General features: G+C 46.4%; 1 protein-coding gene and 1 long non-coding RNA gene across 2 annotated transcripts in view; both read left to right on the top strand.

Annotated features, from left to right (window-relative positions):
• Nucleotides 1-11,493, top strand: part of LOC142861069 (uncharacterized) — a 49,094-nt gene extending 37,601 nt beyond the window's left edge. The window contains exons 2-3 of the long non-coding RNA XR_012912427.1: nucleotides 10,247-10,387; nucleotides 11,293-11,493. This is a non-coding gene — a long non-coding RNA (uncharacterized LOC142861069). The remainder of the gene's footprint in view (nucleotides 1-10,246; nucleotides 10,388-11,292) is intronic.
• A 1,984-nt stretch (nucleotides 11,494-13,477) lies between these two features.
• Nucleotides 13,478-17,263, top strand: LOC105885888 (protein S100-A7A-like). Its single transcript, XM_075992911.1, has 3 exons — nucleotides 13,478-14,346; nucleotides 15,914-16,065; nucleotides 17,032-17,263. Exons 2-3 carry the CDS (start codon nucleotides 15,925-15,927, stop codon nucleotides 17,194-17,196), a joined length of 306 nt encoding a protein of 101 aa, XP_075849026.1. The 5' UTR covers nucleotides 13,478-14,346; nucleotides 15,914-15,924; the 3' UTR covers nucleotides 17,197-17,263.
• Nucleotides 17,264-17,481: the final 218 nt, after the last annotated feature.

The following is a 17,481-nucleotide window of genomic DNA, read 5'->3' as shown; positions in this document are numbered from 1 at the left end:
CTTATCTTCTTTTCTTTTTCTCTTTTGTTTCAATATTCCATTCTGTTGCCTGGGCTAGAGTGCAGTGGCATCATCATAGCTCACTGCAACCTCTAACTCTTGGGCTCAAACAATTCTCCCCCCCTCAGCCTCCTGAATAGCTGGGACTACAAGCCCGCACTACAACTCCTGGCTAATTTTTCTATTTTTAGTAGCAGGCTGGTCTTGAACTTCTGAGCTCAAGTAAGCCTCCTGCCTTGGCCTCCCAGAGTGCTAGGATTACAAGTATGAGCCACCACACCTGGCCAAGTTGACTACCCCTAATTTTTAATCTGAATTTTTGTCTTAGATTTTTTAGTAAATAAATCTATGCTCCTCTAAATCTGTAATTTATCATTTATTATATTGACATGCTGTAAAATGTTTTCCCAAATTATAGTTTAAAAGGCACACTCAACTTTTCGAACCTTGCTCATGTTTCTTTTCTGAATCTTCAAAAATATATTTGAGTCCTTGAAATGTCCTTGTACCTCTGTTGCAAGGGTTAGACAGCTTTATTATGGGAGGGCCATCTCATCATATTTAGATTTTTCAAGGTAAAATTCAAGCTGGCATGTGTTTACAATACTTCATTTATAGAAGAACCAAAAATGAATCATGGAACTGTTGCTAAATGCAAAAGTAGTGAACAGCCTCTGAAGAGGACACAGGGAATGAGCTCTGCAAGCCGCACATTCCGTGTACTCATTAGCCTCTTTAAAGGGAGCTTCTAGCCCTTGTCTTCACCTTTCAGAACAACTGTTGTCATGTGATGGAACAGAGAATGTTGTTTGCGACAGGTTACAAATGTCAAGTACTTGTTTCACTTTTGAATAAACTCAGATTCATGGTTTTCAGATCATGAAAAGTAAAAGATTGCTTTTTTTTTGGTTTTTACAATATGATTGTGCACAATAATCATCAACTAATCAGAATTTTCATGCAATCGTGGAGTAATGTATGATGTCTTGTTTATTTGACTTACTATCTCATTTTTGCACATGTTTTCTTGTTAGTTTGATTAATTCTTTGTATGCTGTTTTGGATAAATAAGTCATTTTTTCCATTTTGACATTTTCTCAACTGCTCTTGCAAAAACGAATCAAATTTAACAATTACTTTGATGATTTTAATGAAATGTCTATTATTCGAAAAATGCTACTCTTCAGTGTCACTTCTAAAGAGCAAATCTCTTTCACTCAAAAGTGTAATAACTAGACGTCTTTTTTTAGCACTATGTAGTGATACTGAATATTTTTCCTCATACGTTCTTGAAAGCTATTGGTCTAGTCAGTGTATTTATATTTGATTTACATGTAATGCAAGTAAACATGGCCTTATTACACTCTTCGGAGTCTTTATTACTTTCAAGATTCTCAATATGTTCACCTAGTCTGAAAACAGTCTAATACAGGTAATGTTGGTCTTGCTGAAAACAGTAAACAAACAAAAGGATATATGATATCTATACAAGTTATCAAATGTTTGCCTCTCAGCTCCAAATTCACGTTCACTGTCCGCTCTGTGAGATGGATATGAGCCCTTTACACATTTGTCCCTTGCTGGCTGGCACAGTGTTATGCTTTGTCAGTTCAGGGTGCTGGAGAGACATTGCGGGAGGAAGGGGTTTTCCTTTTTGGGCCCCGTGTGCCTGGTTGGTTAGCTTTTACGGTGTGGAGAGTTTTTCTGGTGCCAGGTTGTGCAGCACATGTGGCTTCTCTAGGGTCTGGCTTCTGCCATATGCTCGTCTTCCCTAGAAACCAACGCCTGCAGCCTGGGCAGTTTCTCTGCATCCAGCTCTTGCAGCACGTGCAACTTCTCTAGTGTGTGGTGTCATGGCTAATTTTATGTTAACTTGGCTAGGCCCCACGGTGCCCATATATGTGGTCGAATGTTATTCTGGATGTCTTTTTGAGGGTGTTTTGGATGAAATTAACATTTAAATAGGTGAGTTTTGGTTAAAGCAGATTGCCCTCCATAACGTGGGTGGGTCCTATCCAATCAGTTAAAGGCCTGACTAGAACAAAGACTGATCTCCCGACGCAAGAGAGAATTCTGCTGCCAAGTGGCCTTTGGATTTGAACTGCAGCATTGCTTGTCCCCTGGGTCTTCAGCCTGCCAGCCTACCCTGAAGATTTTGAACTTGCCAGCTTCCACAATCATGAGTCGATTTCCTTAAATAAATCTCTATGTCTACATACACATATCCTCTTGGGGCTGTTTCTCTGGAGAACGCTGGCTTATTACACGGGGGCAGTTTTTCAAGTACCAGGCTCCTGCATCACCAGTGGTCTCGCTAGTGCCAGGCCCTGTTTCTCCAATGCCCAGCTCCTGCAGGGCACTGAGGCCGGTGGCTTTCTCTAGCACGTGGCTCTTTAGACATTTTTGTAGCAGAATGCCTCAATGAGACACCGCTTCATGCTTCCCCTGGCACAGGAGAGGGAGGATTTCCAGCAAGTTCCACTGGTGTGGCAGCATAACAACTTCTCTGCCATCCAGTGAACCACAGCTGTGCCCTTTTCAATAAGGGCTCAGCCCTGAGGGTGAGTGAGTGGGTGGGTGGGGCTCTTTCTTGAGTGCACTATCTCAGCCTAGGGGTAGTGGCTGCTCCTTATACCTGCCTCTCTTATATACTTAGAGTCCCCTTTAATTTGTGCTAGTCAATCCCTTGTTACTCTAACTCCCTGTTATAATTAATAATTCTTTTTTTTTTGAGACAAAGTCTTGCTCTGTTGCATGGGCTAGAGTGCAGTAGCGTCATCATAGCTCACTGCAACCTCAAACTACTGGGCTCAAGCACTCCTCCTGCCTCAGCCTCTTGAGCAGCTGGGACTACAGGTGCGCACCACTGTGTCTGGTTAATTTTTCTATTTTTGTAGAGGTGGCATCTCGCTTTTGTTCAGGCTGGTTTTCAACTACTGAGCTCAAGCGATCCTCCTGCCTCGGCCTCCCAGAATGCTAGAATTACAGGCGTGAGCCACCGCGCCCGGCCTAATAATTCTTTATATTAAACTCTCCCTATTCAAGCTGTTGTGTGGTTTCTCTTTCCTGACTGGACTCCTTTAGTTTTGGAACAGACAAGCCAGCCAAGATCTGATAATAGTCTGATCATTATATTTTATTTCAAAATATCTGAGAAGCATCTCTTTCGCCCATTATTTGTTTTGTTTGATTCTGTATAAGTATAATTGGGATGACAATATAGAAAAAACAAACTATCTTTTATTAAGCAATGTTAAATAAGATTATTGTTCATTGTAACAGGCTATAATGAAAACTCCTGCTACTTACTGAAATCAATGAATTCATTAAAATGAAGATGCTGCACTGCTTGCTTACCTGCATGCATATTCTGTTGATCGTATAAATTCTGCTTCCCTTTACTATTGCTTTCACCCCCCTCTGCTTTTTCATTACCTGTTTATGAATGTCTTAAGTCTCATTATTGTCTTTAACTCTTCTAGTGTCCTTTTAATTATCTAATTTGGCTCTCATTATCTAAATTAGATTCTTTCCCTTACCTTCATAATTTGACCATCAGGGATTTTGGTTTCTTTTTGAAATTTTGAAGCTCTGTCAGTCTTGTTTCTTTTCAGGATACATGTTGGCTTGCACGAGAACACTTCCCATCATATTTCAATTGTGATATGGATGAATAACTGGGAAAAATACACAAAATCAATCTCAAACAAAGGCTTACATGAGAGACATTCAGCTGCATATAAAATTGTCATTATGTTATATTGTGCTATACAATTGTCTAATTAACTCACTTATGCTACATATGTTGACTTATTGGTAAATATAAGTAAGAGTTTATCTCTGGAGTACTTGTTTCTTCAGTTCCTTTTGCTGTGTTATTGCCAATTTTGCACACTGCTTTATCAGGACAAGATATTTTAGATTTGCTAAATTGGTAGCTAATATGCTGAATAAATAAAACATGCAATTCTTTACAGATATGTTCACAATCTGTAGTGATTTGTCATAGCTTTGTGCCCTTCAAACACCAAAATCCTGATAAATCCTATTTTGCTTGATTCCCATGTACATTGATCACTATTGTATATTGTCGAATGAGAGCTTCTGTTTAAGTGCCACTGGGGACTATATACACTGCTTATAATTTTATTCAGCTGGTGATTAGAAGAATTTTCACAGACTAGCCTCTGACTCCTACAATTCAGACTGTTTTTCCTACATTGTCCACATACTTCTGGTGTTGGGCACTATTGAGCACATTCATATCATCAAATAACCTCTGCCCCTGCACTTCCTTTCATGAAACTGGGTGAGTCAACACAGTGGGTAAAGAAATATTCCCAGTGCCCTTCCCATACTGGGCTGGTTAGTAACTACTTAACTATGCATGGACATGACTGCTAATGTGTTAGTTTTTTATTGCTGCATAACAAATGATCACAACCTCAGCTACTTAAAACAATATCCATTTGTTGTCTCATAGTTCTGTATATTAGAAGTCTGGGTGAACTTGGATGGGTCTGTGCTTAAGGTCTCACAATGCCAACAGTCAAGGCATACTAGTCTGCTAGAGCTGCCATAAAAAATATACCATAGACTTGGTAGCTTAAACAACAGAAATTTATTTTCTCACAATTCTGGGGGCCAACAGTCTGAGATCAAGGTGTCATCAGGGTTGGTGTACAAAGAAACAGATGCTTTCCAAAAGCATCTAGAAGGAATATGGATGGCCCTGTTGACACCTTGAGTTTTATCCCATTGAAACTTCTGATCTCCAGAACTATAATATAATACATTTGTGTTGTTTTAAGCCACAAAGTTTGTGGTAATTTGTTACAGCAGCAACAGGAAGCTAATGGTCAGGAGTTTTGCTGTCCTTGGTCCTGAACCCTCACACTCCCTGTGCTGCCCCTGCCCAGCTTTCTGACCTCCTCAGCGGGAGCCCCTTCTTCTTGCCCTGAGAAAGATGGAGCTTGAAGCTTTTTCCTGGTTATAGCCCATTCCTTTGTTTTTAGTGAGTTGTAGATAACACTGTCCACCGAAATACAATAAAATGTGAACCATAGATGTAATTTTAAATATTCCAGTAGCCACCTTAAAAAAGTAAACAGAAACAGGTAAAATTAATTTTAAGAATGCCATTTGCCCAAGTATATAAAGTCTTATAATTTCAATGTGTAATCAATGTAAAATTGTTAAGTGAGATATGTTACATTCTTCTTTTCTTACTAAAGTTTTTGAAATTCTGTATGTGCTTTACACATACAGCACATCTGAATTTGGACAATACACTTTTAATAGTTAAAGTGAAATGTGATCCTATCATAACAACAGTGTTTATTTAATCAAAGAATATTTTACACCACTTTAATTTTTAAATTTAAATTAAAATTAATTAAAAATTCAGCTTTTTAGTCACTCTAGCCACTTTTCAAGTGCTTGACAACCATATTTGGCTAGTGGCTACTGTATTGAACAGTATTGCTCTAGAATATCAACATTAACGGGGGAAAATTATAATATTATAGGATCTTTTATTGATAAATAATTGGGAGAGTATAAGGACAAAAGTATATTCCCCAAAAGCTGTGTCCATCACAGGAAGCAGATCTTAGGAGACAAATCTTACTTATTTCTCATGTTTTCTTGTAACTCAAGGCTCTTTATGATAATATTTAAATCTCAGTTTTAGATGCTGAACTTGATATTAAACTCCAAGACAGCAAATTCTTTCCAGAGTGGCTTGTGGGCTGAAGGAAATCTAGGGCTTTGGAACCTTCTGAGTTTTCGGTTCACTGCCTTCCTGGACTGAGGTCTCTGGGTTTGCCTCTGTTAGGCCCCAGGGGTCTGTGCTATGAAAGCACAGGCCATCTGCCCTGCAGGCCCTGGTGTGCAAACCAGGGACTCTATAGTGTAGTGGAGGGGTTAAGAATGGGGCTTAGGAGTCATGCTGACCTAGGTTTGAATCTTGGTTTTGCATCTACCCAGTGGGTGACCTGTCCATGTCATGGAACCATTTTAAGTCTCAGTTTCTTCACCTGTGTAATGAAATGATGATATTCACCTAACAGGATTTTCCTGCAGACTAAAAAGGACACATGTAAATCACACATGTAAATGTCACTTGTCTGGCCCAGAGTGTTCAATAAATGGTAGTTCTTAATAGCTAGTATTTTTGAATGACTGGAAAAGTGAACCAGGAGAGATCATGTTTCCCTCCCCAGATGCACAATGCTGTGTTTTGTTGGGCTCAGCAACTCCTCTTCACTGCTCCAACTGAATATATTCTATCACCCCACCTCAGCTGTGGGGCCTGGGGTGAATCAGAAGGCTCGGAAGGATAGGGTTGTGGGCCCTGGGCCATGTTGAAAGTTGCTGGGCATGGGCACTGTGTCCAGGGGGCTGGTGGAATGCTGGCACAGGGGCTCCAGAAAATTGCCTGTTCCTTACCAGCTTGTCCTTCTCCTCAGTGACTCATCTTAGGCCTCTTTGATTCCTCATGGAGGAAAGCCCATGGCTGTTCCTGAATAGCAGGGAAAATTACCTTTAACTGGTTATCAGCCTCCCTCAGTTCACCAGCTCTGCCACCAATGAGACAACATGACCTTGGATGAGTCATTTCCTTCTTGTGTCTCAGTGTCCTCATGTGTAAAATCATGGTATTGGGTAACACCTTTCCAGCTCAGAAGTTGACACCACGAGTCTCCAGTCATGGTGAACCACTGGAGAAAATGCCTCCAATGGGAGGTGAGGACAAAGACATACTCAGGGTGCCCAGAGCCCACTCCATTCCTTTAGCCACTAACCCTCCTCCCCTCTGTTATGTTATTAGCAATCTGGGCTTGAGACTTGTTAAAATGTTCTAAGGAAGTATTTGGGAGCTAAATTAATCTTCCTCCCTTTCCCTCTTTACCTCAGCTCCATTGTCCAGCCCACAGTCTTCCCTGCTTTAGAAGGAGAGGTCATTCCACAGGCCCGGAGGTGGGGAGCAAAGCCCCACTACCCTTGAGGCTCAGGTCTTTGCTTTCCCCACTTGACTGAAAAGGTCCCACCCTCAACTGGGCCCTGGATATCTTCTCTAACTGGGCCACTAACATGGATTTAGTTCTCTTCAGGAAGAGATTTTTAGTCTGTTATCTGCCATCTACATCCATTATTCAGGGGAAAATGGGGTGCTCCTTTAGTAGGACATTCTTGGCAAGAAAGATGTGATTATTGTTTTACTTTGGCCCTCGACTCAGTTGACTGAGTCGAGGGCCTTCAATACTAACAAGTACTCTGTGGTGTAATCATGTGCACACATCTCTCTAACATACTGCTAGGACTAGGTCGACCAACTTATTGTGGCTTAATGTGTACTTTGTCAGTTTTAGCACTGAAACACTGGTGTTTGGGGATCCCAGAAAACAAGAACAGGTGATCTTCCTTAGATCTGACTTTTCTTAAAATGCTAAGCTCTTTGATTTGATTGATTTAGAAGGAGCAAGAGAGACAATCCACAACATGGCTGATCTGAAGTCCTCCTGACCTCTCCACCAGATCAAGAAATTGCATGCATTTCTTCTGATTTTCAGTCTGGAAGCAATTGGGGCTACAATCTCTGCTTACAACTTTTTTTGGATTGTTCCCAGGATATTTATTCCTGCTTGCACTTACACTTAGAAGTAGGAAGTCATCATTAAATGTTGATTTTGTTAGAGTGGAGGCTGTACCAGAGTATGATCTATGGACACTGTGAACTGTCATGCTGTGGTGTGTGTGTGTGTGTGTGCGCACATACACACATAGATTATGCAGAGGAGAGAATCTCAGAGCTTGAAGATAATGCTTATGTGCTAAACAAATCAGATGAAGAAAAAGAACACAGAAGCAAGAGACAAGAGCATAACATATAAGAAATGTGGGATTATGGAAAGAAACCAAATATAAGAATTATAAGAATCTCAGAGAGAGAAGAAGAAAATACACAAGGGCTGGAAAATCTTTTTCTTATAATACTGGAGGAAAATATGCCTGGTCTGGCAAGAAACCTAGATATTCAGATACAAGAAGCACACAGAACTCCTGGGACCCTCAACGTGAAGAGGCAAATACCATGACACATAATTATCAGGCTGGCCAAAGTAAACATGAAAGGGGAAAATCCTTCGAGCAGTAAGACAAAAAACACAGATAACCTACAAAGGAAAACTTATCAGACTAACTGCAGACTTCTCAAATGAAACCCTATAAGAATTCTGGAAGAAAATGTGGGGAAGAGTCTTTTAGACATCAGTCTAGGTAAAGAATTTATGAAGAAGACCCCCCAAAGCAATCACAGCAGCAACAAAAATAAACAAATTGGACCTGATCAAATTAAAAAGCTTCTGCACAGCCAAGGAAACTGTCCATAGAGCAAATAGATAGCCTACAGAATGGGAGAAAATATTTGCTTTCTACACATCTGATAAAAGTCTGATAACAAGAATCTACAAGCCAGAAGGGACTGGGGCCCATCCTCAATCTTCTTAAACAGAACATTGGCCAACCTAGAGTTCTTTACCTGGCAAAACTGAGCTTCATCTATGAGAGAGAAATAAAGACTGTCCCAGATAAGCAATCACTGATGGAATTTGCGAAGACCAGACCTGCTTTGTGGGAAGTACTCAGACCTGCATTATACACTGAACAACGCATAGACACCCACCAAATTAAAAACATTCAAGAGTTAAATCCCAGAACCTGGATTTCACAATGGCTTGAGAGGTAAAACAAAACAATAAAAACTTACCCAACAATATGAACAGCAACCTACCCCCAATATCAATCCTCTCAATAAATGTGAATGGCTTGAATTGTCCTTTGAAGAGACATAGACTGGCTGAGTAGATAAAACATCATAAAGCCTAGTATCTGCTGTCTCCAGGAAATGCATCAAACCCACAGAGATGCTTTCAGATTCATGGTCAAGGGTCAAAGTTTCAGGCAAATGGAAACCAAAAGAGAGCTAGCATAGTGATTCTGATCTCAAGAGAAATTTAAAGATATTTTGAACTAAATGAAAATGAACATATAAATTACCAAAACTTATTTTGAGATGCTGCAAAAGTAGTATTTAGAGGACAATTTTTAGCTGCGAATACATACAATAGAAGAGAAGAACAATCTAAAATCAATGATCTCAGCTTCCACCTTAGGGAATTAAATCACTAGCATAGTGCTTGATACTTATTGTTCATAAGTAGTGGTCCTTTTATTATTAGGTATTATTTCTGAATGGGTGAACAAAAACAACATTCCCTTCTGAGAGACCGAAAGTCACAGTCCTGCAGGTTCAGCAAACCTCTCAACTCTACTACAACCCGTAGTCTTATCAATTGCAAGCCCTCTGTGAGGCTTGTAATGGGGCAGGAGGTTCAGGATGAGTTTGTATGAGTGGGGCAGGCCCCAGCAGGCCCTGGGGTTCTGCTGGAAATTTCTGGGCAGGGCCACCATGCTCTGAGATGGAGGTGGAACACAGCCAAGCTTCATGGCTTGAGGCACCTGGCCAGCTCTGGGATTTAGTGAAGGTCCTGTTCTTCTGCCCAGATCTATATTTTCCACAGGTCTTCCTTTTCCTCCTCTGTGGTTCTGAGTTAGGTGGATTTGGGGTCCACCTCTTTGCTTCCTCCCGGGTAATGTTCATTGCTCCAGTCTGTTCTGCTGCCTACTCATGTAGGAGGAACAGTCATGGGCTGGGAGTCAAGTCTAGACCAAGCTCTGCCACTCTCTTAGTGCTTGGACAAGGCATATACATCTCTGGGCCTCAGCATCTCTGCATGTACAGTGAGGGTCAGAATTGGATAAGCTCCCATCACACTGAGCTCTACATTTGGGGACTCTCTGAGTCTGTACATTGCCCCCAATACAGGTGACAATGTCTCTAGGGAGAGTCTTAGACAGAGTCACAGGGATCTGGGATGTCAGAGTCCTGCTCACTAGAGGAATCTTTCTCTTCTTAGATTGTAGGCAGACTTTGATAGAAGATCCAGTTCTGGGTTTTCTCCCTGGCCAATTCCCCACTGCATGGGATTGGCCCATCTATGTTCACTCCTATCAAGGCTTTCTTGAGGTCCTGAGGGCTTCTATGACCCACTCTTCCTGCTGACCTTTGGAATCAGCTGACCTGAGATGGAACAGAGGGAGATTCAGCCCAGCCTCATGGCCCCATGCTCCTTCCCTTGGACAGAGAAGTTAACCTGAAGGTGCTTTCCTCTTCTGACTCCAGGGAGGTGCCTGAAGATTGAAAGAAGTAAGGAGCAGAAACCCACCAGCCTCCTGTTGCCCTTGACCCCAGTGTAGCTGTCTCCATAGGCCATGGGGAAGGCAGGCCAGAGTCACCGACCATAGGATGGTTCTGGATCCCAAGGTGGGCCACAAAGATGGTAATGGACACATGCTTGTGACTTGAGGGGCACCTGTGCATTTTGTCCTCCTAGAAGGAGAGGGAATAACAAGGGTCTAAGAACCACCCCTCTGCCCTGTGCTGCAGTCCTGGGGCTGTGTCCTGATGAGGGTAGGAGGGTGGGTCAGGCTCTCCCTCCTGGATTGGCCTTTCATCCTTTTGCATGGTTCTCTCCTCAGATGGCCTGAGCTCCGGTCAGTGCCTGGCCTCCTGCTCAGCTCTGGGGTAGAGAGAAGAATGACACCCCCACACTGAAGCTGAGGCAGGAGGCTTCAGGCTGGGGGATGGTGAGAAAGGTTGCATGGAGCAGACACAAAGGTAGAGGGTAGGGTTAAGGCGACATGGTGCTACTGTTCATGTCCGGGAGCTAGAGAAGGGCTGATGTGGCATGCAGGGCATGCACAGGGACAACGGGGCATTGATGTTTTCTGATGGATGGCTCTGTGTCCAGCAGCTGGGGCCCAGGCATAGGGTGGGGGAGGAGCAGAGGGCAGGGCCAGCTGCTCCAGACCCCTCCAGCCAGGAAGGCAGAGTTCCAAGAGCCCTATCCAGCAGAACTCAGTTTCCCTGGCTGGAGTTGAGTGGCACGCATGGTCACTCTTAGCTCAAGGGCGGCAGGGAAAGCGGGGACAGGACTTTCAGGAATGGCTCACACTAAGTGGGACCCACTTCCTGGCCCTGGGCAGTCTGATGCCCAAGCACCACAGGGGATCAGTAAGCTTTGAAGAGGGGCTGGGTGCTGGGGGACCACAATGAATGCCTGTCCCAAACTTCTCTCTCCCCAAACCCTTAGCACCAACCTTGGCTTCATCAAAATTGTTTCAGTTGTGACATGGTGTGTTTTTCTGCCCCTGAGTGTTTGCCCATAGGTCAGTGTCTGGGTCCCTCTCCCTGGCCTGCTTGTTGGAAGGCCACTAGGTATAGCCTTCATTCAAGTGCCACGTCCAGCCTGGCTTTCCTTTGCCCGTCTCTCCTCCCTGAAGACGTTGGGGTCAACAGTGCCTCATCGTGCATTGCTGAGCAGCTACCGGTTCTATTTTTCCTTCTCTTCTAAAATGTGAGCATCTCTGGGTGAGGTAAGTTCCTTCCCCCTCAACTCCCAGCCCCCTTTTTAATGCACTCTCCTATCTTCAACATAAAGCAGTGTATGTCTTACACTTATTAAATGTTGTAGATGGAATGAATGGATCCAGGTCTGAGCGGAAAATGGCTAAGAAAGCTGAGGTCCAAGAGGCCACAGCGGGCAGATGAGAGAATGGCCCAAGAACAAATGTCTTAGAGGTGGTTCCAAGATAGAATTAACCTGGCTGTGTAGTTGAAGTTGCCTAAGGCCTTTTTGGCTGAGTCACTGGGAGACTCCCCGTGGCCCTTCTGGGAGTGGTGAGTGACAGCAGGTGATGCTGCAGGGTGACTGGCTGCTGATACTAGCTGCCTACACTGATGGCTTTGGCAGCAGCAGGAATGATCTGAAGTTGCTTCATGGGGCCTGGGACTCTGTCCTGAGGTTCTTTCCCTCCTCATTCCCTAAACAGCCCAGGCTGACACATATCAGGGCCTGACCTGGGACCTTCCAGTTTACCTCACCAGATAGGGGCTGATGAAACAGGAGAACGTAGGTTACTGGCCTAAATTCCTGGTGGCCTGAGCAAGAAACCACTGGAGAGAGAAGATACAAAATGAACTACATATGGCATCTGAGGAAGATTACTGGAAGTTATGGTCACATTCATAGCAATATTATACAACAATGAAACAAATGCTATAACATAAACCTTATACATTTAATGCTGAGCAAAGAAAGGCAGATAGAAAAGAATATATAGAGTATATTTTCTGTCAAAGTGCATAAAGCTGGCAAAACTATAGCGCTTGGGATGTGTGCTTAGTTAGTAAAACTGTAAAATAAAGACAAATAAAGACAAAGCCTTATTATCAAGGTCCAGGGAGTGGTTGTCTTGGGGAAAGGGTGAGGGGGCAGTGGTAGGAGGAGGTGCCGGCTACTTTTGAATCTTAGACCTGGGTGATGGATACAGGTGTTCAAGGTGATTCATTCCGTTGTACATCCATGTTTTGCGTACCTTTCCGGGTAGTTGATCTACCTCATAAAATACTTAAAAAGTGCACAAGCCATAATGATCACACACATTTTGCAGGAACACGTACAAATGGAGACAGCACGTTATATTTTCTGAGTGGGGCAGTGGAGCGGGAGTGGAGATCAGAGGAAAATAAACCAATGGAGTAAAATGGGAGAGACTTGCAAGGAATGATTGGTTGATGTTTAAATTCAGGAGTTGAGGATTATGAATAACATTATGAGTCTCTGAGGTAAAAGGTTGGACAAAAGAAAAATTTTAAATATAAAAATTACAAACTATTTTGTAGTTTCTCTGTCTCCCCTGAGCATTTGTCCCGCAGGTCCCCTGCTGTGGGCGACACCCAATCGAGTTTCCTGTGGCTCCTGACTGGAGGCCTCTCAGTGGGGCTGAGGATGGGCTGAAGGGGGCGCCAGCGAGGTCTGGTGCTGGGGAGTGTGGACGGAAGTGGGGAGGGGACAGTGTGGGGAGCGGGCCACCGGCTCAGTGGGGGCCGGTCGTGGGGGCAGGGGGCACATCTGCACCAGCTCCCTCACTCCTTGTGGGGCTTTCCTGGGAGCAGAGGGCAGACAAGGATCTCCTCAGTGAGGTAGCAGGGCTGGCCCCAGAGGCCCCGGGATGCTGCCGTTGACATCCGGGCTCCTGGTTCCCACACCTGGGCATTCTGGGATGGACATTCTGTAGCAGGTTGGGGCACAGGAGAGCCCAGGGCATGACCATTGACTCCCACACACGCTGTTTTGCAGAGCAAGAAGGAAGGACAGGGGAGACTTTATGGGGCGTTACTACCATGGGGTTTTGCAGGAACTTTACCCAAGCCTTGTGTCCAGGCCAGTTCCACAGGGGTCACTCCACCCTGGAATCCAGGCAGTGGGGCTCAGCGTGGGTCAGGCACCCCCGGGGCTGTTAGATGAGGTTCAAGGGTGGGGGCCTGATGTCAGTACTCAGGGGTCTGGGCAGGAGTCTCCCCTCCTCCGCTGGTGACTTTGTGTACCCACCACCCTCTCTGGATCCCTCCAGGGTCACTGTGTCATGACACCAGACCACCCATCTCCCAGGCCCCTTTGAGGATGTGACCTGAAGATGGCAGTGGAGTGACCCTTCTCCCTCCCTCAACTTTGAGTTCCCAGAGGGCAGGCCCTAGTGTGACCCAGGAGGTTTTGTAGAGGGCACAGGAGTTAGGATTTGAACCAGGGGTTTCCAGGGTCATTTCCTGACTTTGCTGTCTATTAGTGGAGTAAACTGAGGAAGTTTGCTTACATCTCAATGTCCTCTTTCCTAAATTGGAGATACCAGAACCTACCTCATGGGGTTGAAGGGACCAAAAGGAGATGTAGGTACGGCAGGAATCTTGATCTAGGCAGACTGGAAGGTGCAGTGGGTGCAGGCGGGAGTTACGGTTAGCTGTCGGAACGAGTTGGAGGAATGGGTGTACAAATAGAGAGCATGCTGCCTTCCAGAGTCCAAAACTCCATCCTCTTTGGATCCAGTGTCCTGGCTTTCTCTTTCCCATCCCCTGACCTGTTCTGACACATCCACTGGCTGCCCTGCCCCAGATCAAGGTTGTGGCAGGAGAAGGAGCCAGGTGAGGTCTCTCGGGAGGTGCAGAACCTGCTTACCCGGGACTCGGGTGGGAAACACTGACCACAGCTTCCAAGGTGTGTCCCACCCACCTGAAGTGGGCAAGGCTCCAGGGAGCAGGCAGCAGGGCGGCTCCATAGCTCCCAGCTGCTGGGAGGAGCCAGCCTGAGCCTTATAAAGGGACTTCTCTTTGTCCCAACACACACATCTCACTCGTCCTTCTCTCGTGACACTTCCTTAGCTCTGGTAAGTCTGCACCTGCGTCCTTGCCTTTCCAGAAGGGCCCAGTGCCCAGCTGCTCTGCTGCCTGCAAGAGGGGAAGGCCGTGGTGAGGACTCAGGAGCCTGGGGTCCAGTCACAGCTCTGCCACCATGGGCCCGTACAAGGAGGTGACTGGACCAGACTCTTCTCAGTGCTCCTTTTGGATCTTCTGAGTCAAATCCTGTGAAATGTCCCCAGTGGGAGCTGAGGACAGGGCTCTCCCTTTCCTCCCTGTTTTCTTTCTCCTTGGGTTCACCCTTCTGTCAAGGTCCAGGCTGCTGAGCCCCCTCTGTGACCCTGTTCGAGGGCTAAGGGCACCCTGAGAGTGCTTGGAAGGCTCTCCTAAGCCCCAGGCCTGGGACACCCCACTCAGCATAGCCCTGGTGAGATGACCTGTCCCTACCTATGTAGGGAACTGATCAGTCAAAGCCTCCTACTCCAACCCCACCCCAGCAAATACCCAGTGACCCTCTGGGCACAGAGCTCAGCCCCTGGCCTTGGCCACAGCTTCCCAAAGGTCTTGGGGGGCTCTGCTTAGTGACTTACCAGCACAGAGCTTCCCCCTGAATCTCGAGGTGAGGATGGTTTGTTATCAGATGTCCACATGCCTGAGCCAAGGCCATTCCCTGGTCTTTGGAATGTCTGAGATGGGAGAGCTGCACCGTCCCATGTCTCTGGCTTGGGGTCCAGTCCAGCCTAGACTGTGACTGTTGGCCATAGAGCCTGCCTTGGGAAGTCAGACCTCCTCTTATGTAGAAACCTTTGAGACTTGGTGATCCAGAGAGAAGAGAGGAACAGAGGGCAGATAATCCCCAGGAACAGAGGTGGAGGGACCCTCCACTCCAACTCCTGCCAGTAGTCTCAGAAGCAGGGCAGGTGTTTCTGTTCGTGGTAAACGGAGGACAACTGTGGTCACCAGTGCCTCTGTCTCACTCCGAGGTGGTCCAGGAAGGCCTCTGCCATGGTCCGGATGGGGCTGTGTTTTCTGCTCACACTCATGTTCACACTCACACCCACCCCTGGAGCCTGCACATGTCCTTCCATGCAGAGCTCACGCTAGAGTCAGGGTGGGGCCCTTGTTCCTGAAGCCGCCCAGGAGGGCCAGAGACCAGACCACCAAAGACATTCCCTGTCCCAGTGGTGCTCACCTGACTGTGGAGCTGAAGGAGGTGGGTTCGATGCCGTCTGAGGGGTGGGCCTGCCACATGCTGGTTGGACCGGGGGTCCCACCCCAGGATGTAGTTTTTTTTGTGTTGTTGACCCCAAGGATCCCTGCTTCTGCATCTTTCTGGCCCTACCCATGGGCAGACATCTGCTCTTCTCCTACATCCCTCTCGTCCTTGGCCGGTGCCTGTCCAGGTGCAGACGTGGTCTTCCCCTCCCCACATGGAGGCGCTTTGTCCCTCCACACAGAGATGTCTACATGAGTTCTTCTGCTCCACTGTAGCCCCGTTCTCAGTTGTTTCTCAATCCTTTTCTCATAGTCCTAATTTGAGACCCTCACTTGGTGGACAAGGAAAAAAAAACTTTGTCTTTATTTCTTACAACCCAGTGAAAGCAAAGATGGGCAGCACTCAGGCCGAGAAGTCCATGATGGACCTGGTTGACCTGTTTCACAAATACACCGGGAGTGACGACACGATCGATGAGCCTGGCCTGCAGAAGCTGATGAAGGAGAATTTCCCCAACTTCCTCAAGGCCTGTGTGAGTCGGGAGGGGCCTGCCCTGGGCAGGAACAGGTTTTGTATTTGTGTTGGGTCAAGGAGCTAGTGATGCTTGGGCAGGGTTCTGATGTTGCATGGGTTCTGATATGTCCGAGGACTCATGTCTGGTAGGTGAATCCACTGTTTTTATTGGGTAATGCTGAGCCCAGTGTGCCTCGCTGATCCAGCCCTCCCAGCCCCAGGCAGGACCAGCCCAATGGGGCGATGGACCATGAAGGCGATGGAGCCTGGATCTCAGAGTCGGAGGGCTGGGCTCCTGTCCTGCCCCTGGGGCACCCTTGCTGCGCGGCTCTGGACAGATTACCTACATACACTCTCGGAGCCTCTGTGTCTTCTGCCTAATGTATCCTCCTCCCTCTATTAGAGTCACTTCTCTGGGTTCACGTGGAGCCTTGCCAGGATGGAGCTCTATGGAAACCATAATAGTGCTGACATGAGCATAACCCTTTACATTTGGCAGAGCTCATTTGCATACTGGGTGGTTTTTTCACCTATTAGAATGCATTGAACTTATTAGCACAATGTAGCAGAGAGCTGGGCCTTCAGGAAAGGGAAAGTGGAACTTACACGTTTGGACGTGAAAGCGGTTGAATGGGAGGAGAGTAGACTACAAGAAAAGGAAGGGGGTCAGGTCAGCCTGCGTGGGGCTCCCAGGGAGAATGCGGACAGCACCTGTAAGGGGGCAGGAGGGCGGGTCTGGCGAATGAGGGCCCCTCACTCCCTTGCTAGGAGTGGGAAGAGCCTGCCCAGATCCCCGGGGCTTCGCATCGTGGAGTCCTTCAGCCGAGGAGCCCCTAGGAGCCACAGGGAGAGCTGCCCTCTGTCTCCCGCCCGCTCCTCTCCCACTCACCCCTCGCCTTGCTCCCGCCGCAGGGTGCCGCTTCTCCTCTTTCCCCCAATTCAAGTCTCACGTGTGACGGTATTTCTCTTGTTTCTGTCCTCACAGGAAAAGAAGGGCATACATTACCTGGATGATGTCTTTAAGAAAAAACACAAGAATGAGGATGGGAAGATGGATTTTTCTGAGTTTCTCTCCTTGATGGGGGGCATAGCCGATGACGTCCACAAACAGAGCCACGGGGCGGAGCCCTGTTCCGGGGGAGACCAGTGAAGCAGCCCAGCCCAGCCAGGGGCCTCCAGAGACCCCCAAGAACAATAAAGTGTCTATTTCCACCAAATACTGTGTTATTTCCTCCTTTTCTTTGGCTGTGTGTATCTTAGAATAGAAAGTGGTTGGTTAACTGCTTTGTAGATTCTCCACTAGATGCAAAAGTCCTCTCCAACAACTGCCTGCTCCCAGGGCACTTCTCCCAGTGCCCTGAGACTGGCTTGCACCACCCTTTTCTGTTGGGCTTCGAGACTCACCGGTGCTCCTACACCTGGAGTCAGGCTTCCC

Source organism: Microcebus murinus, chromosome 2 (genome assembly GCF_040939455.1).
Source record: "Microcebus murinus isolate Inina chromosome 2, M.murinus_Inina_mat1.0, whole genome shotgun sequence".
NCBI classification, from domain to species: Eukaryota; Metazoa; Chordata; class Mammalia; order Primates; family Cheirogaleidae; genus Microcebus; species Microcebus murinus.
Note: the sequence above shows the minus strand (reverse complement) of the source record. Positions and strands in the feature narration are given on the sequence as shown.